General features: G+C 37.6%; 1 protein-coding gene across 1 annotated transcript in view; it reads left to right on the top strand.

Moving 5' to 3' along the window:
• LOC149011372 (endoribonuclease YBEY, chloroplastic-like) overlaps nt 1-20,789 on the top strand; it is a 50,470-nt gene that overhangs the window by 13,802 nt on the left and 15,879 nt on the right. Inside the window, exons 4-8 of the mRNA XM_089161581.1 lie at nt 3,773-3,950; nt 4,955-5,038; nt 5,115-5,215; nt 5,512-5,604; nt 8,693-8,764. Coding sequence (XP_089017707.1) covers nt 3,773-3,950; nt 4,955-5,038; nt 5,115-5,215; nt 5,512-5,604; nt 8,693-8,764 — 528 coding nt within the window. The remainder of the gene's footprint in view (nt 1-3,772; nt 3,951-4,954; nt 5,039-5,114; nt 5,216-5,511; nt 5,605-8,692; nt 8,765-20,789) is intronic.

Genomic DNA, 20,789 nt, shown 5'->3' on the forward strand with positions numbered 1-20,789 from the left:
CTATTGTTATTGCTGATATATTTAAAAGCAAATCCTTGAAATACAAATCATTATAATAGAAATTAAATGTGCCACTTTGGTGTTCATGCCTAACTCCATTATAACATTCTATAATCCTAAATTGCAGTTAAATGGGGACTATACAATCTTATGCGCATATTATGAAAATGTGTAATCTAGTCTTGAAGTCTCTTTAATACACTTAAGTATCACACTTGATCATACATAACATGAAAATGATGAGAAAGCCAAGAATGTATTTTTAGGAATGGACAAAACAATCATAATAAATCACTAAAAATTTTATTCCAAGAATTGTGCTAAGATGTAAAAGGCCAACTCAAATATCATGATTAGTAAGAAGTAGTGACTTTATTTCTACTTCCAGTTTTTCTCTATATCGTAAAATCATTCAAGGTTTGAAACTATGACTTTAGTAGACATTTTCCTTCCTTTTATGGTTTCCCAAAAATTATATTAGAGAATTCATCTGGATATTACTTTTATGATCCAAATCTCTACAAAATAACGAATTAAAATCTTGACATGATTAAAAACATTGCCATAAAGGTCACAAGAAGTCAAGAACAATCTGCATGAAAGTTACAACCATACTACATCTTTACCCTTTGGAGCGCAAGATGGTACTGCTCTCTTCCTCCATAGATGTCCTCCAACTAGGATTAGATAATGCATCAGTTTTGGACTGACAAATAGGATAAAATGCCGTGGAAAGACAAGAATGTAAAGAGTCATAGTTTAGAATATGAAATAAATTACCCATTGGGTGTTGGGTATAACTATTTGCATAAAGCAACGAGAAGATTGTCATCAGAAGGAAAATCAATACTAGGTGTAGCTGAATGAACAGGTTTAGCACATGAGATAAAACAGGAACAGAAGCATTAGAAACAAGAATAGGCAAAGTTTCCTTTAAAAGAGAACCCATGGCCGAAGTAGATATGGTAGGAGCTGATGGAGGCAGAAGGGCACCACCACCTTGAACAAAGTGAATTTAAGTGGAGGAATCAGATCGGAGCAGGTGGTCCTATATTCAATGACGAGTGCCAAACAACCAAAATTGGGATGTTGCCATTTAGACACGACGAACAAAAGAGGAGTCACTTACGATGTGGACTCAAAAAGTAAAATCCGGCAATGACAATATTTTTCAAAGGAGGACCATATGACCTATACCCTTTTTGAGTGCAAGCATGACCCACAAAAGTGCACTTCAAGTACTTAGGATCTATCATAGATGAACCAGGATGGTGGTCAAACACAAAATGTACACACCCGAAAATTTGTGGAGGCAAAGCAAATAAAGGTGTATAAGGAATTCCACCCTTTAATACAAACTAGATCATGTGATTAGTAAGGAAATAAACAGTTAAAACAACATCAACCCAAAAAAACTTGGAGTTTGGAATCTTTGGATCATCTCCCCGTCTTGACGCTTTTTAACCACACATATTGTGGGGCACACTCTAAATATTGATAAAATAATTTAGAAGTGGGACCCTCAGTGGGTCCTATATGGGCTCCACACAATATGTGTGGTTAAAGCGTCAGGGGAGCAATAATGCTCCCTTTGATGGGGAGGTGATCCGGACTCAAAACTTGGAAGTATTTTTTTGCTCAAAAAATAAAAGAAGAATGGTCACTTCCATTAAATGTCTATTCTTCCATTCGACCACTTCATTTTGTTGTGGAGTGTCTAGAGTCTCTGGACAAGAAGATTGATGGATCATATCATGAGCAGTCACAAAACTATCAAAGGGAGAAAATATTCCTTGGCATTTTCACTATAGAGTGCATGAATAATTTCATTAAATTGAGTTTGAATATGAGTAACAAATGCACTAAAGATGGAAAATAACTCGTGATGATTTTTCATTAAATATAACTGAGTGACTGTAAATGTCATAATAAAAGGTCACAAAATAGTGAGAACCTAACTGAGATGTCATTCATGTGACAAGACAAGGTCCCCACAAATCAGAGTGAACTAATGCAAAAAGATTTAGAGACCTGCTGTGGACTCTAGGGAAATATAATTCACATGGTGTAACTTTTCAAACTAAGATGACTCATAGTCTAGACAGAAATAGATTGTCCATCCTCTGTAATGACGGATGTCCAAAACAATGATGAGTATCATGTACTTGTGTAGAAAACTGAATGGGAGTCCTAGAGAAGATACATCCCCCTTTCTTCCACCCCCCTCTCAATCATCTTAAATGTAAGATCTGGAGAAACACAAGAACTAGGGGAAAAGATATTCAAACAATTTGTAAGCTTTGGTGCGCTGACTAACTGAATATATTAAAAGGAAAATAAGATAAGATAAGAATTACATGGCTGATAGTTCCAATGCCACTATGTTTGGCTGAGGAACCATTAACTGTTGTAACACTAGACTCAAACGGGCGAAGAAACAGAAAATTACCTAAATACTAGGCATATCATCTCAAGCACCTGAATCAATGATCCAAGGGCTAGTCGAAGAAAAACATGTAGTGACATTTACTGTCATGACAAAAGTGGCTTTAGAGAAGTTCTTTGGCTTTGAAAGTTGAAACTGAGTAAACTTGGCATTGGCCTTAGTTGAAATGGTAATTACCTTCTCATCTTGCTCTGTAGTAGATGACTCAGTATTTCACCAAAAAAAAAAAAAAAAAAGACTCAGTATTGGCTACAGGGTTGCAAACAGTTGTTGGTTAGGCTTTGCATGAAGCTTTGGATATTTTTTTTTTTCATACATCCTAGCTTTGCGCAATGATGATATATCCTCACAGGATCAAGGAAACGAAGGTGAAACCAAGACACCTGGATCCTGGATGCCTAGACAATGCCTTGAAAACTATGATTTATATTTTTGATCAAGATTATGATGACTTCTTATATTTTTGCTGGCTTTCTCTCAGTACAGAAATGTTAAGACATTTACCAATATTTCGGCATTTTGCTAGACCTCGGTGAGTTCTATCCTCGACCTGATCTACCATGTTGCAGATAGCCAGGTATTATGGGTGTGGAGGGAAACCAAAGCCTGTAACACTCTTAACTGGAGCGTAATATTTGGTGCTTACTTCGGTGCATGGTGATTGGGCATTGCCTTAGCATCATGGCAAGGCCGGAAGTTTTGATACCCCATTGCACCCTGCCCATCTGAAACTGCTTCATTCATCTTCTTACAATGTTCAAGGCCCCTTTACATTCAGCTGCCTAATAACCCTTGAGGAGCCTATCTCAACTCATAAGGAGACCTTCAGGATTAGTCATCTTTCTTTTAATTTGTTTTTGGCTGAGGCTGGTTGTATTATTTTATTGGTTAGGTTTCCTTATTGTTTTATAATTTAGACCGTTATGTTTTCTGTTCATGGGGAAATTCACCCCCCCTCTTTTTGATTCATTTTAATTTTCTCTTCACCATATTATGTATTATTAGCAAATAACGATTATTGATTGTCCATCAGCTTGTGTGTTTTGACATTATTTTACTTAGCTTGTGATGGCAATGGACATCCTGACCTGAAGCCTATAATGTTGAATCTTTGCTGTTTGAATTACATTTTTATTGATTCTTTCTAATTTTTTTAAAATTCTTAAACTTTTAAATATTTTTATATTTTATTTTAAATTTTTGGTAACTGTTAAGATCTGCTATTTATAATGTTGAAGAGCTAGCTCATGCTCTGGGAGGTTTTCTTGTTTTTGCTGGAAATATTTGGATGCAAGTTAAGAACCAGTATTTGTTGTCTTCCTCTAGGTTCATGGTTTGCTACATCTTTTGGGATTTGATCATGAAGTCAGTGATGAGGCTGAAACAGAAATGGAGAAGGAGGAGGAACTTCTTTTAAAAAGTCTTGGATGGAAGGGGAAAGGTTTAATACAGAGTGCAAATACTATTTCCAATAATGAAGGCTGTCAGTTGGAAACTTCAGTTGGTGAGTGTTTATTTATGATGTGCCTTTCTAATATTGACCTCAAACTTGCGAAACCAGTGGGAGATTGATTGCAGTCAGGGTCAACACACGTTCAGTTAGACCACTCTACAGAGTATCGTTAATAATTGCAGAATCAAGGCTGATTCACAGGAAATGACGAGAACCTTCAATGATGGTTAACAGCAATAGAAGCCTTTGGGATCAACTTAGGATGGATTCTATTCTAATCTTTTTCAGTTTGAGTTCATAATGTGTTGGTGTTGACAAACAGTAGCAGCAGCAAGGAATATTGAGAAGGTAGGGAAAACATGGAGGGGAAGAAGAGAAGATAGAATACAAAGAGGGCAGGGGAATGGGCCATCTCAGTCCTGGATCTCTTTGCGCGGCTATCTCAGCTGGTGAAAATGGGTTATATTCCATAACTGTAAGGCTACTAGGTCACAAATTTGATTTCTTAAGAAGTCGTTAGTGAAAGGGCCTATCTATAGCCTGGCCAAAGCTTTACAAGAAATAGAGACTTTCTAAAACTTAAAACCGAAACTGCTAACCTAGTAATGGGTGACAATTGAAACTAACTCCAACTAGAAGCTACTCGGCTTTATAAATTAGGTTCATACATGAATAACTAGAATAGAGGAATTATTACGAAAATATAAACCAAACTAAGCTTCTAAAATCTCCCAAGAATGAAATCTCCATGTTATCTGATATTGGGCCCTCACAAATCTCTAAGAATATTCTAGTTTAAGTCAAATATGGAGCTGTGGCACTGTTCACATGAAGAGTAACGTTTACAGTGTTTTGGCTTCTTTTTGGGACTTCTAGAAGACCTGCTGAATTTACTAAACCTGGTCCAGTTCTGATCCATCTGGAGATTGGGGAACCCTTGTTCTTGTGATGATTTCCAGAATCTACATCACTTCCATTTTGCCCGATAAATTCTTTAATTGATTTGGTAATTTAATATTCTTTTAAAGACATTGGTAGTTTGAGATTCTTTACAGATGAGCGCTTAGAAGACAGGAAGAAAGAAGGCAGTCTGAGATTTTACAAGCCAAAATTCAACTATCTCTTCTGTGACATGGATGGTGAGCTCATGCAGAAGTTGGTATGGTGCTTTTTGAAAATTGATTCAACTTACATTGTTGACTTGCATAAATATAGGCACACTGCTGAACAGTAGAACCCAAATTTCTTCAACAACAGCAAAAGCACTAAAGGAGGCTGTGTCAAGGGGAGTAAAAGTAGTGATCGCCACTGGAAAGGTTAGAAGATATGATTTATGATCTTGGATCTAGTCGTCAGACTTAGTTTCTTCTAGTCAACAGAAACAATTATTTGTTTCAGCAACTTGCTTGCGTGCAGCAAGTTTGTGAATTTGCACATTCTCTGTCTATTCAGGACTTGTTCCTTCTGCATTCAGTCACTGATGTCCTTGGATCAACTCCTTATTTGTGCTGGAGTTATCATTTTCTGTTTTCAGTTGGGCCCCACCAGGGGGGGGGGTTACATCTCTTTTAATTTAACAAATTATCCCTTGGTCAATTTGTTCTGGAAACAGACTCGTTTTGCTGTTATAGATCTTTTGAAGACTGTTCATTTAGCTGGAAATGATGGCATTGTTTCAGAAATGTCACCTGGGGTCTTCTTGCAGGTATATCTTTTGAACTCTTCCTTCACTTCATTTGACTAAGTCATGGGCTGCCATCTCATGATACTAGATTCAGCGTTGATTACTTGATGGAATACAGAATTTCTTGTTATGTCATTTACTACTACACATTTGATGCTGTCTTCTGATGGAAAAAATAATTGTCTGGTTTTAGGTTGGGCAGTTTGTTAATGGCTTAGACAATTCATTGGAATAATTTTCAGTGTCAGTAAATTGCCACGTTTAATGCTTAGAGGACTGGTAATCACCTGGCTGGGCCAAAATTTAGCATGATGCCTGTAAATCCAACATGTCTAATTTTGAGTCTTGGAATTCACGTCAAAGTTGGCAGCTGAAATGCTTTCTGCGGGTTCTTATTTTCAAATTCTATTTTTTACAAGTGGCATAATGAATATGTCTAGCAACTCTACCTGGTTTTAGAACATGTTGAATACATGCAGTCATTTGCATCATCAAATTCAATCATGCTTAACTGACTATACAAGAAAATATGGTCAGAAATAAAAACAGACCTCTCAAGAGATGAAAGATGCTACAAAACTTGTATTTTACAAAAATGTTTCTAGTTTCTCATTCATAGTTATCAAAGCAGCAAATGACAACAGCTTTTGATGGCCCCCCAAGCGCCATGGCTATTAGGCGGCCATATGGCATTGCCTTGGCAAACAAAGCAGTCTAGTGTCCATTTTTTTGTATGACCATTTTATGTGGCTTAAATAGTATATAAAAAGCTATTTAATTCTACTTATAAGCTAAACAAGTATCAAAGAGTCATGATGATGCGAGACTATCATAAAAAAAGACAAACATAAGTTCATCTCATCATAATACAATAGCAACATTGCATTATAAATTTATACCATATGATTATGATTTGCATATATCCTAGAGATGATCTCAGCCCTCATTTGATCCTGTTTCTTTAATCTCAAAAAGATCTCATGCTTCTCATTTCATGGTAACAAAATGAACCACCGGTAGTATGTAGTGTTGTGGATTAAATTGGCGTACAAGGCTTGCCTAGAGACATAGAGTGTACAATTTTTGCGTATAAGCGGGCCATTGCCTTCGGCCTCCTAAAATGCCTTGTCGCTTGGCAATGCTTTGATAACCATACTAAACATTTTGACTCTCAGTCGAGTTTTGTTATTTTTTTCTGGCCACTTGTCTCGTCTTGCTTGGCTGAAAAAGCGAGATGTCTTGCAAGATCTCAGCAAGATATCTTGTGAGTTCTAGAATCATGATGAAATACAAATCCTAACTGTTTTTCCCACTGTAGTGGTCCTTTAAAGATCTTTGTTGTCTGGCCCTCATTCCAATGAGGCAAAATCAACTTGCCCTTCAATTGCGATGGTAGAATTTGTAAATTATACTAGTTGAAAGTAAATTCAATTTTAGAGATTTATTAGATAGAAGTAAAATTGAATTCAACCATGTGCCATAGTGTGAAACATTTTTTGGCCATCCAACTAGCTCTAACGGCTGTTGTGAGTTGTGACAAAAATAAAGAAGGTAACATTACTTCCAAATTTTCTTAGCCCAAAAAAAAACTATATATTTTCTTACAAATTCATGAGAATGAAACAGAAAAACAGCAACACAATCATGTCTTTTTTTCTTGCAAAATATCCAACTGACAGAGAGGAAGAATGGAAGAGCGAAATCTAGAATTTGAAAGAATAGGAGAATGGGAGAGATAAGAGTAGACAGAGCTTTGAGCAATTGCAGGTATGAATTTGGATAACTTTGTCCATGAAGAGTTTTGTCAGAATAGTAAGTGGACAAATTTGGCCTTATAAGAAGTTAAATTCTTTAGTTGTAATAACTTTGTGGGTAGCCTTTTTAGGTAGGAAATAGGATTATTTTGTCTAGAGGAAGATTTGCCACAAATTATTTCGTACTCTTATATGGTATAATGGTATGATATATATGTATATAAATACAAACACACACCCACAAAAAAAATCCCCCAAAAAAGGCTGAAGGTTGAACCAGTCATTTAAATCATGAGAAGGTCTAAGAAGCAAAAAAGGGAGAAAAAGAAGTCCCTCATGGCTTAGGAAAGCATGACCAAGGGTGGTTGAGGCGATGCTGTTGCCTCTAAGTCGCTGTGGATGGCAGGGTTAGCAGTCACCTAGAGAGACCAAGAAGTAGGAAGGCGATGAAAGCGGTGGCGGGTGAGGTGAAGGAGAGGTGGTGGTGGTGCTTGGAAAAAAAAATAAAAATAAAGGGGAAGTGGGAGAGTTGATTAGGGTTTTTAATAGTGTAATTTTACCATATCAAGATTTGGGGAACTTCGACTTGTGTCAATGAGGAACCAGTCTATTTTAATTTAATAATAAGTAAGTGATGGGAGTACACGATAAAGCCTCTAGGGCAGCATTACTTGACTTTTAGGACAGTTTTACCCTTTGTACCCCCACATTACAATAGTGATGGACCTGACGGTTGTAGGATGCCTTCACTAATGAGTGGTAGGTATAAGACTAAAACTAGTGGGATTTGTGGTTGTGAAATTTGGAAAGGGCAGTGAAGTGAAAGATAAATTCTTGATATTAGACCTAAGATGGAGAAATTATGGAGATTCTTTCAAAGCCAATCCAAAGAGAAAACTGCAATTGTTGGGGATGGTGTGAATATTGAATGACAGTACATTGATTTCTCTCAGCTGCCTTATGGTGCAGCTAGACAGGATATATGAATCGTGATAACATTTCAGGTATCTGAAAGGATATGTGAATCAAGATGAAATTCAGGTATCTTCAATAATGAAACCAATTTTCCAGCTAGAGCAGAGACTAGACTTGACAGTCGATGGTGTTAGTAGATTTCTTAAAGATATAAGAATTTGAGGGGTAATCCCTAAAAGATCCAGCCATAGGCCAAGGTTAAACCTGAAAAGAATCAGGCAGTATAATGGTTGAAGTATATATAGACACACACTTACACACACGCACACACACACACATATTGGCATCATATTGAAATTCATATTGTATTTTCTGTTTTTTTCTTTACAGAGTTTGTTTCACATTTTCACATCCAGTATGTTGTTCCTTCCTTGTTTCAGGGATTGCTAGTTTATGGAAGACAAGGTCGGGAAATTTTTAGAAGCAATCTGGATCCTAATCTTTGCCGAGAAGTTAGTCATTATTTTTATAGTATGAGCACAAAATAATTTTGATAGTTTTTCTTTTTAGTCAGATTTCTGGTGTTGTTATCTATTAGGAGAGGAGAATGATATCTGGATATTACAAAATAAAAATGCTTACTATATCAGAATAAATGAGCTTTTCTTCATTATTATAGGATTCCTTAGATGAAAATTTTAAAACATTAAGGAGATCCAATTTTTATCTTTTTAGAATTTCTCAGTGGGCGTCTTCTTTTTCCCCCCTTTGGGGGTGGGGTGGGGAAGGGGTTTTAGAAAATATAAAAATGATCCTATTTCTTGTATAGATCAAAGAATCTAGCTGTTATTTATTGATATGTCTACCCACAAAAGCTTAGTTTTGAACAACCCTAGTTTATTTATTTTATTTTTTTTTAAGAAAATCATGGAAAAAGGTTAGAATAGAAGGTTTCTGGTGAACAGAATACGAGGGTAGCTATCATAGTGCTAGTACGAGTAGAAATGATTTTCACCAATAATCTTGGAAGTGGGTTTGAAGAAATTTTCTTCAAGTATAAAATATCAACGTCTCCATTCCTCAAAATGTTTATGCAGACCTGTAATTGTACCCAATGTGGTCTTCAATATGATTAGGAGATTCTTCTAGATTGGTCCTTTTGAGTGCCTTTTCAATGCCATTGATACATGTTAGAAAATAAACTTTAATCAACCAAAGCAGTGCAGTAACAAGAAGAACTAAGAAGAAGAAAAAAGAAGAAGAGAAGAGAAGAAGAGAAGAAGAAAGAAGAAGAATTGATAGGAACCACATAAGCCTGCAATTCTAGCTTTGCATTCTTAGAATCGTAGCCTCTTATTTATAGATATCAATAGTCTAGATTACAACTTGAGAAGCAAGCCATCTTGCCCTCTAAAAAAAGAAATAAAGAGTACAACTTATGGACAAAATTTTCTAGTATTCTTACTCTTAAAACTTGTCCAAAATAGAAAGTACTTGAAAGGAAAGTTCTAAAATTAGTAACTAATAGAAAATAGAAATCATGCTTTTTAGAAACGACCAAAACTTGTGAAGCAAGATTCCTAAATTAGAAAGAGTAGCATATCTAAAAAGGAAACAAGGAATAATGACATAACACTGTTCACATTACTGTTTACATTAATGTTCATGTGAAATAACAACCCAAATTTAAACACTCCCCCTTCAGCTGGAGTATACACAAAGAAAACTTAAGTTTGCACAATAAGAATAAACTTGAAAGGTAGCACCAATCATGAATTGTGTAGCAATGTCAGACGTTGATAAACACTAAGAACACTTCACCCAGGAGATAATCAACATCAACATAAAAAAAAAAACTTTAATTCTTCATGTTGAAAGAACCATCTAATAATGAGAACAATCGATGATGTTGAAGACGAACAAAGTCCATAAGTATAGCAGGATCAAAGACACTATCCCCATAATGCCGGTAGTAGGGAGAAATATCCACACCAAATCTTCTCAAAATTGTAACTCTAAAGTCCATATAAATGCTTCACAAGAAGGCAAGTAGTAGGTAAAGTATGGGTAGGAAAAAGGCACTATTCACATAATTTTGGTAGTAGGGAGAAATATCCACACTAAATCTTCAAAATTGCAACTCAAATGTTCATATAAATGCTTCGTAAGAAGGCAAGTAATAGGTAAAGTATGGGTAGGTAAAAGGCAATATTGATTATTGTGGACAAAGTAAGTAGGTAAAAGACAATATAGGTTACTGTGGACCAAGTAGGTAAGGTAGTATGAGTTACTACAGACCAAGTAGGTAGGTAAAAGACAGTATGAGTTACTCAAATCAAGTAGGTAAGTTAAAAGACAGTATAGGTTATTGCGGATCAAGTAGGTAAGCTAAAAGATAGTATAGGTTACTGCGGACCAATTAGTTAGGAAAAGGTAGGTAATGATAGTGTTGTAGAATGTCATAAGTTGAGGACAAAGATCTTCACAAATAATATACATCAGCACATCTTGAGTAGATATAGAATAAGGTATCATTCTCTCCCTCACGTGTAGCATTACATATGGACAATTAATGACAACCAATAACCAATATCTAGTTTAAAAAGATCCCAAGAAATATAGTTTCCAAGTTCTCCTCATGGTAGGGGGAATGTTGTAATGTGGTAAATATATAATATTAGTGGTAAATATAGTCCAATGGTGAGGAGTTATGGTATAGATGGGATTTAATAAAAAGCAAATATGGTCGAGGAGGGAGAGGCACAGGTTCAACTATTGATAATCAAGAACAATAAAAATAAAAAATAAAAATAAAAATATGTGTAGGACCAAAGATGGGTAGAAAAAAATTGTTTAGAAACAACAGTAGTCAATGGAGTAGAACCTAGCTGATACTAAATTCAGGTTTGAGATGTTGAAAAAAATCTTAGAAGAAATAGAGTAGGTACAAGTCTTTATGGAAAAAAAACTTGCAGAAAATTAATTCCACCCACAATATAAGGAAATGGTTGCCCAGGGACTCGTATGAAACATTGTATAGCATCGTAGGTTATAAACTAGTAGTTGAGATGCAAACCCAGCCAGACAGGTAAATCGCAGCCCTTCACATATAAAAGGAAACAATTGGCCATGGATTGAATACTAGGTAGATTGAACCTTAGAGAAGACCCAAAAAAAAGCTTGTGTAGGAACCATCACATAAAGGATTGCAAATTGAAATATACAACCAATCTTCATCTGGATTCCCTGCATTGTTAGTAGCATGGATATGTATTATTTGAGTCCTTCATATATCATCAAAGAAGCAAACCATTTAAACCACCAGCCATCCCAAATAAATCTTCAGAAACCAGCAAAAGATCCCACGATTTGTAGTATAAACTGATGAACCAACAACCCAGAACTTGAAGAAGAATCATAAAATAAATTCTGCAGAGTGCAGAATCGAATAGTGTAGAACAAAAGGCTAACGAAGGGAATAAAAAAAAAATCAGAATATAATCCAAGTTCTGGTATCTTCCAAAGGGGTAATAGGTGGGGAAGATCAATTTACATTAATACTTGATCTATTAGTTGCAGCAGTAGGTGGTTGCACACCAAGGAAAACTGAGAGAGAACTTCAGAAGAGAATACTTGAGAACAACACTATTTTGATTAAAAAACTCTGATGCCATGTTAGAAAATAAACTTTAATCAACCAAAACAGTACAATAACAAGAAGAAAAAGAACTAAGAAGAAGAAAAAAGAAGAGAAGAAGAGAAGAAGAGAAGAAGAAAGAAGAAGAATTGATAGGAACCACATAAGCCTGCAATTCTAACTTAGCACTCCTAGAATCACAACCTCTTATTTATAGATATCAATAGTCTAGATTACAACTTGAGAAGCAAGCCATCTTGCCCTCTAAAAAAATAAAAATAAAGAGTACAACTTATGGACAAAATTTTCTAGTCTTCTTACTCCTAAAACTTGTCCAAAATAGGAAGTACTAAAAAAGGAAAGTTCTGAAATTAGTAACTAATAGAAAATAGAAACTATGCTTTTTAGAAACTACCAAAACTTGTGTAAAAGATTCCTACATTAGAAAGAGTAGCATATCTAAAAAGGAAACAATGAATAATGGCGTAACACTGTTCACGTGAACATGAACAGCCCAAACTTCAACAATACGTATTCAGCATGGGTCCATGAGTGCTAGATATTCCTTTTGAATAGGAATTAGGTTGAACACTGAAAAAGTAAACGAAGACCAACCTGAACCGGAGGGTACCAGGAGACTTGTTTGAACAGGATCACTGAATAGGGTAAAACAGTATAGCAGGAGAAACTTTATAACTCTAAATGTACTGTATATGAATTTGACAGTATCCAAAACCATGGAAGAAAATTCGATCGAAATGGTCGAAATTTCGATCGAAATGCCTGCAAAAATCCAACTCGAAACGAAATTCAGTAGTAGGCACAAAAAGTATCCATTTCGTTTCGTATCGACCGAAATTTCGGTCGATACGAGTCGAAATTTTGGCCCGATACCATATCAGGCCGAAACGACACTTGTGTAGGCTATAAAATACCCAAAATCGAGCTCATTTTCGACCTACCGTCAGTTTCGACAGTTTCGAGCGATATCGCCAGGGAGATTTCAACCTGATTTTGCATTTTTTGCTCATTTCTCTTGCTTTCATCCCATTCTACACCTAATTTCTAGTATTCCATTTCCTTCAAACACTTGATTTGCTCCTCCATTTGTGCATTTTCTCAAATCTTGCAAGGTGAGTAACCAACTTCCTCATTTTTTGATTTTTGTTTCATTTGTGCCTTAAACTCATGTTAGATTGCTTCCAAATTTATATATGTTTTCTTTAGAGTGATGATCTATGAATTTGTAGTGTCAAAATTATTTTTTGATTCTTCCTACTATTTTTTTATTTTTCTATTATTAAAAATTATTTACTAAATTATGTATATTGTTAAAAATGTTTATGTATAGTACATGTATAAGCTTCAAATGGATGTATGTGAGAGTTGAGACACCATATTGCTGTGATGGTGTTGAATTAATTTGTTTTCTGTTAATTATGTAATTTTACTGTATTTAATATATATTTAAATAATTAAAAAAATATATTTAAATATTAAAAAAATAATTAATTTCTGTTTTAAATTTAAAAATAGGAGAGTATTAGTGGAAGCATGTATGCAATTTTTTGAGCATGTTGTGGATATTTTTAAGATAGTTAGTGTGTATTTTATATATTTTAAAATTATTTATATATTAAAAAAATACTTATATAGTTATACATATATATTTTTTTATATTTAAAAATAGGAAGTTATTATTAGAAGCATGTATGTCATTTTTGGAGCATATTGTGGAGCTTTTCAAGATACTTAATGTGTGTTTCTTGTATCAAGCACTCTATTTTAAAGATGTCAGACATAGCTTGGGATCATGGGAGGCCACTGACAGCTGATAAGAGGAAGAGTGAGTGTAATTACTGCAAGAAACAAATAGGAGGAGGTGGGGCCACTAGATTGAAGGTGCATCTAGCTGGTGGCAACAGGGATGTAACAGGGTGCCCAAAGGTGCCTGTAGAGGTCAAGAAGGCAATGGCCTCATATATTAGTGGTGGAAAGCAAAAGAGGAAAGAGAAGAGAACACAGAGGGATGAGTTCGAGGATGCCTGCTTAGATGACCTTCCAGATCCTCAGGGTTATGGTAGGGATGAGCCAGGAGACAATGACCCTGATCTAGAGGCCGATCAGCTGAGGAGGGCGATGATGATGAGTGGGGAGCAATAGAGGATTGATGACATCAGGAGGCAACGAGAGGGGTGCGGGTTGTGGGTCCTCAGAGAGCCCGATGGGTATGGGAGGCATAGGTGGCTCCCAAGTCCCTATGAGGAGGTCTCAGAGTGTCAGGCAGGAGGCTCCTATCCCACGGGCCCCTACAAGGGGTCGAGCTTCCTCAGCACATCCTACAGATCCGGATCTTGAGATTCTTCGCAATGATCCGGCCCTATTTTTGTAGGCCCGAGCATAAACGAGAGAAAGTTGAAGCACTTATGGGGGAGTGTGAAGGAGAAAGTGGGGATGGCTTTCTCCAAATGGGCGCATTACCATAGTGTTCCAAAGACATACGGCTCGGGGGCCCTAATACGAGAGATATGATTGAGCGGATAGGCGAGTGGGAGTGGTGTACGGGGCCCCACTCCATATGAGATATATAATGTGTATTTGCCTAAGCATAAAGAGGACATAAATGAATACATTAAGGGATTAAAGCCCATGTGGAATCATTATGGAGTGACTTTGATGGTGATGGTTGGAGTGGTCCCACTGAGACAGTCCATCATCAATTTCATGTTGAATTGTGATGGGAGGACTGTGTTCCTCAAGTCAGTAGATGCATCCGGTGAGAAGAAGGATGCAAAATACATTTACAAATTACTGAAGCAAGTGGTGAAGGAGGTTGGAGTGGAAAATGTAGTTCAAATTGTGATCGATAATGGCTCCAACTACAAGAAAGTTGGGTTGAAGATGCAAGAGAACTCCAGGTATCTAAAGTCTAAACATATAGTATTAATTTTCATTTGTAAATACATATATTTACATTACACATATACATGTACACTTTATAACTTTGTATTGATGGCTTGATGCCTTGATGGATGGATGAGATATAGGCTCTTTTGGACTCCTTGTGCTGCTCCTTCGTATTGACTTAATGTTGAAGGAGATTGGAAAGGTCAAGCTTGTGAAGAATACGGTGGATCAAGCTCGACATGTTAGCACCTTCATATATAACCACACCTATGCATTAAGGATGATGAGGGACAAGTGTCAAGGTGAGTTAGTGAGGCCAGGCATAACCAGATTTGCTACTAATTGGATAGCACTGCAGAGCTTTGAGAGTAGGAAGACTGGCCTTAGGAGTATGTTTGCATCAAAGGAGTGGTTTAAGCGGGAGGGTTCTTCATCGGTGGGAGGAAGGAGAGCTCGTTGACTATCCTTGATGAGAGTTTACGGCACAATGTGAGGATAGTAGTGAAGATGCTTGAGCTCCGTGGTGAATGTGTTGAGGATGGTAGATCAGCAAAGAAAACCTTCTTTAGCACACATATTTGTTGCAGTAGATAGGATGAAGCAGCAAGTTGCTCAGGTCCACCCACGCGGCAACAAGAAAGTCCTTCAAATCATCAACAGTAGATGGGAGTCTATGTTGCAGCATCCACTGCATAAGGCTGGTGAGTTGTTAAGTTGTTAAGTACTTAAGTACTTAAGTGACTTAAGAATTTAATTTAATTTTCATTATGTTATCACACTATTAAGGCTTAAGCATTAATTATTCCCTTTTATGAGTTATGAGTTATGACATACTTTTTCTTACACAGCATACTATTTAAATCCCAAGTACCATTACAAGGACAATCTTGGGATGAGGCAAGATTTGATGGATGAGGCAAGATTTGATGGATGCTGTCCAAACTGTAGTGGAGAAGTTCGAACCGGATATAGCTAAACAAGCAGTCATCCTTATGGAGGTGAGATAGTGATTAAAATCATTTGATATTCACAATTCGTAGTTTTATACTAAGTCATTAACCTAGTAACTACTAACTAGTTATTGTTTTTTCTCTTTATATATTAGATAAAGGCTTTTAGGGATGCCACTGGGAGCTTCGGTCGTGCTGTGGCCGTATCGGGACGGGAAACCGCCCCTGTGGGTAAGTTCATTCATTTATTTCATTATACATTTAATTATTATATTCTATCTTTAATTTAGTAATTTAAGTATTAAAATGACTTGGAGTCTATGTTTGTTGCAGCTGAGTGGTGGTTGCAATTTGGACGTGATTCACACAACTTGAGTAGGATTGCAAGCAAAGTACTCTCCCAAACATGTTCTGCCACTGGTTGTGAGCGAAATTGGAGCACCTTCAGCCTCATTCACTCGAAGAGGCGCAACCGATTGGGTGTGAAGCGTCTAGAGGACCTTGTTTACCTACACTATAATATGAGACTAGAGAGGATCATATTAGACAGGGGATGGATAGAGAGAGCACCAATATCGAGTTGGCCGACATATTTGAGATGGATGATGATGATAACCCAGTAGTTGACTGGATCAGGGATAGTGGAGACGGATTCTTTGGATGAGGATGGAGGTCTTCCCAATAGTCGGATTGCGAGAGGAGATGGGGGCTGATGTGGGGGACTTCATGGCCCAGGAGGGGAGGCCACATGCAGAGCCCGCTTGTCCTTCGTGCCACACCCTAGTGCATCCACCTAGAGTGAGGATTTGATTTTCTGGTCTGACACTGAGGATGAGGTGACTCAGGCCTCCGGCGATGACGACGATGGTGGTGATGATGACGGTGATGGTGATGAGGAGGGTGTGGGACCTCGTGATCAGGATTCAGCTGATCATAGGGAGAGACCACCACCACCACCACCTGCTGGACGTGAGAGTCAAGGGGGGGGGGGAGGACGACCACCGAGATTCACAGGAGAGACTCAGTTCACCCACGCGACACAGGATTCAGACCATACTGGAGCTGCATCTCGAGGCAAAAATGTTTCCTCTACATATTCGAGGAAGGGGAAGGGGAGACAACATGGCTGAAGCACAGAGGACACGCCATCATATGGGTCCTACCGTCCATCCGATGCCGAGAGCTTGGTGGGATCTATGAGATCGATGAGCATTGATGATGGTAGAGACTCCTCCACCTCCAGAGGATCCGGATGGCATAGGCCTGCAGAGTCCTCATATGATACTGCTGTGGAGAGTATTGGTTCGACCGAGTCGACTTATGGTTATGGTCCTTATGGTTATGGACCATATGGTGTCCCTCCTGGCTATCAGATTCAGGGTCAGGCCAGTCAGCCACGACTGGAGCCTTATGGTTATGGAGCGGCCTATGGAGCTTATGGTGTCCCTCCCACTGTCGATTATCGGAGTCAGCCACTACGACCTTATCAGTATCCTTATCCTTCTCCTAGTCCTGAGAGCCAGGGGCAGGGTGGTCTTTCATTTGTTGAGCAGATCTTCCACACTATTCCACAGCCACAAGGCCCACCACCATCAGTTCCTTTGGAGATTCACAACTTCCCACCGTTGGGAATCTTATGCATGTGGATGAGGCCACATACAGAGGTGCAGTTTTTGACTATGTCCAAAACTATATGGGGCGGCGGCAAACATCATGGGAGTTATATTGTCATTTGTATGGGGTGCAGATGGAAGAGGGAGACCTTGAGGCTTGAATAGAATAGACTTGTGAGTTGTAAGTTGTAACTTGTAAGTAATAACAATACAGCTTCTTCTCTGATTCATGTACTACTATATACTTGGAATGTTGGATGAATGGATGTTACATTTTCAGTAGTTTTTTAGTAAACTAGTAGTTATTATAGTGTTTATTATGCTTGAAATAGCTAGTATGCAAAAATCCAAATCAATTTGAGTGCATTTGAGGCTTGAAATTGAGTTTTCAAGAATCAGGAAAAAAGTATCCAGTACCTCGAAATTTCGACCTTTTCCAAGGTCGAAATGTTCATTTCGATCGAATTTTTTACCTCAAGATCTTTTCACAGAGAATAAAACCCAGATTTAGAAGAACTTAGAATCAACAGAGAATCAGATTATTAGGATGAACAAAAATTTCAATTGTGTATGTTAAAGGAATGGTTGCTGAAACTTAAATCTAATGAGATGGTTAAATCAGCAAATAAGGGGTTCCTAATTCTAATGGGAGTAGGGGCAAGCAGTAACTTAAATATTGAGATTAGGTTTTGAAAGCGAAGTTAGATTTCTGATTTCAGATATGAAATTAACCTTAAACAGGCTGATGAAATCAGATTTAAAGGTAAATCAGTGTTTTTTATTTTTTCCAGATTTAAAGATTGAACAATGTTTTTCAAGGTGAAGGCTGAAATAAGGATTTGATCAGAATTGGGTAAATCTTAAATCATATTACCAATATAGGTTTCTTAAGATACAATCGAAATTTCAGCCAGATCTAACTACTGGATTGCTTGAAAGGGTTGTCTATGATCATCTAGAGTGATAGGCTCTAGTTGCAGAATTTTCCAGATTAGAGCTTAAGTTAATGGCAATTAGAACTAGAAGAATCAGAAACCCATTAATATACTCTGAAGCTTCAAAGTGTGAACCTAGCCTGGCTTCACACTGCAAGGTGGTTCGATTAGATCAAACATCAATGTCCTTGATCAAAGGGTTCTTTTTTTTTTCCCTTTAAAATCAAACAGTTGATTCTTCACCAATGGAGAAGGAGAACAGCAATAGCTCTTTCATTCATCAAAATTCAAGCACAACTGTTGCTCTTTTTACAAACTTGTATAGAAGACTCAAAAATAGAATTCTTTGTAGGGAAGACCTAACTGAATTGTCAACTAATAATTTAAACTAAATTGACTAGTAAAATGAAATGATGAAGGAAACACATGAAAAATATTACTGGACGTGGAATCCTAACCCAGTTTTGTAAAAACACTTAACAATTATTTGCAACTTATAATTGATCCACATAGAATCTGTTCAATTGAATGACCCAAAGAAACTTAAAAATAAACAATTTGTGATAAGAACGAAGGGAGAATTTCTTGGATATATGGGATAATAAACAAATTTGGTTGGTTTAATTAAGTTTTACAATAACAAGTTGCAAAGTTAAAGAAATTTTCCAAATCCCCAAATAAGTAAAAAGAAGATTATGTAAACCCTAAACTACCCCTAACATCCTTCTTTTTTTCTTCTTTCTTTTCTCACTGCGAACTGCAACAGCTCCTTCCTGCCTCCTCTGAAACCCACCCCATCCTCCTCTCATCAAACCCTCCAGCACCACCATGACCACCAGTAGCACCCACCCCCTTCCTCCTCGCACTCCTTCCCCCTCCCCCAGCTTTCCTGTAATTCCATCCCACCGCACCCTACTTCTCTTGGGAAATCTTCAAAATATTCTTCTGTTTCTCAGCCAGAAACTCTTTCTACCATGTATTCGTTGTTGTTGAACGAGAGCCGTTATTAATACCAAAACTGACGGAAGGAGGGCTGAAACAAGGTGATGTAGATCAAAATCCCTTACTGCCCATAGGAACAAGTCCTAAAATCAGCCTAGCAAGGTCATGGAATGTGACTGCAGTGAGAGGCAGCCTGGTTTGATGATGTGGCGAGATTTTGGTGGTTTGATGGAGCATCAATGAGGCAGCTCTACCTCCAAATAAAGACCTCTGGAGAAATTCCTTGTTGCCTAGTATCCTCAGTTATGGAGTAAAATCTATGTTCAACAGCTGAGATAGCTGTGCGTGAGAAAACTGGGCTGAGATAGCCCATCCCCTATGGCCCTACCCCCTTTCTTCAATCTATCCTTCTTCTGTATCCACTTCTTCTTATCCTTTCTTGTTCTTCTTTCATATGCAAAAAGAACCAAACAGAAAACTTCTAGTTATTATGTTTTGTCTTCATTATTTTATTGATCCTGGTTGCTGTCGGTCCCCAGATGGTTTCTCCCATTCGTGGTTGATTCTTGCATTATTTACTATCAGAGCTAAGGGAGAGAGAAGACAAGATCAACCACTGTTGCATCTCTCCTTGAAGATACATCATGCAAGTCAAATTTGGAGTCTCAACCAAACTTGAGAGCAAGTTTTTCTCAAGATGAGGAGAGCTGATGTAGATCAAAAGCCCATACATACCCATAGTAACAAGCCCCAAAGTCAGTTCAGCAAGGTTGTTGGATGCAACTGCTGCAAGAGGAAGCCTGCTTTGATGATTTGGCGAGTTTTTGGTGGTTTGACTGAGCATCACACATGGCAGTTCTACCTTCAAGAGAAGACTTTTGGAGAAATTGCCTTGTGGCCTATACTCCTTCTTGGAGTAAAATCCATGTTCAACAGCTGAGATAGCTATAGGTGAGAGAACCAGGGCTGAGATGGCCCATCCCATACCCCCTTTCTTCTATCTATCCTTCTTCTTCTTTCTTCTTCTTCTTCTTCTTCTTCTTCTTCTTCTTCTTCTTATCCTTTCAAAAACCAAACAAGAAAATAAGTTCTAGTTATTATATTTTGTCTTCTTTATTGCATTGATCCTGGTTGCAACTGATCTCCTGCTGGTTTCTCTGGTTTGAGGTTGGCTCTTGCATTTTAGGGAATATGGATTCTCATGGAAGCAGGGCCTTGCATCTTGAAGTGAAAGGTTGTGGCGAAGTCGAAGGAGAGTTGGGATTCCCTGTAATGGAGGTGATTGAGGGCAGGTTTGTGCTGTGGGCCTTCTTTCATGTGGCTTCTGAGGAGGCAGAATCAAACACCAGTGTGATTCTAAATATTCCACCTTTTGTCGCCCACTAAAAGGCTAGCTGCAGTAGTTTCCATGCTATATCAACACAATGACTTGATAACTATGTTCCCTCTCACCCCAATGCCTTTGTTTATATTTCGTCAAAGTACAACTGAAGACTCCTTATCCTACTTGGAATCACAAATTAGATATTAGAAACACACAAGAAGCGACTGCG

This window comes from Hakea prostrata, chromosome 7 (assembly GCF_041222555.1).
Source record: "Hakea prostrata isolate BN-2017 chromosome 7, UWA_Hpros_2, whole genome shotgun sequence".
Taxonomy (NCBI): domain Eukaryota; kingdom Viridiplantae; phylum Streptophyta; class Magnoliopsida; order Proteales; family Proteaceae; genus Hakea; species Hakea prostrata.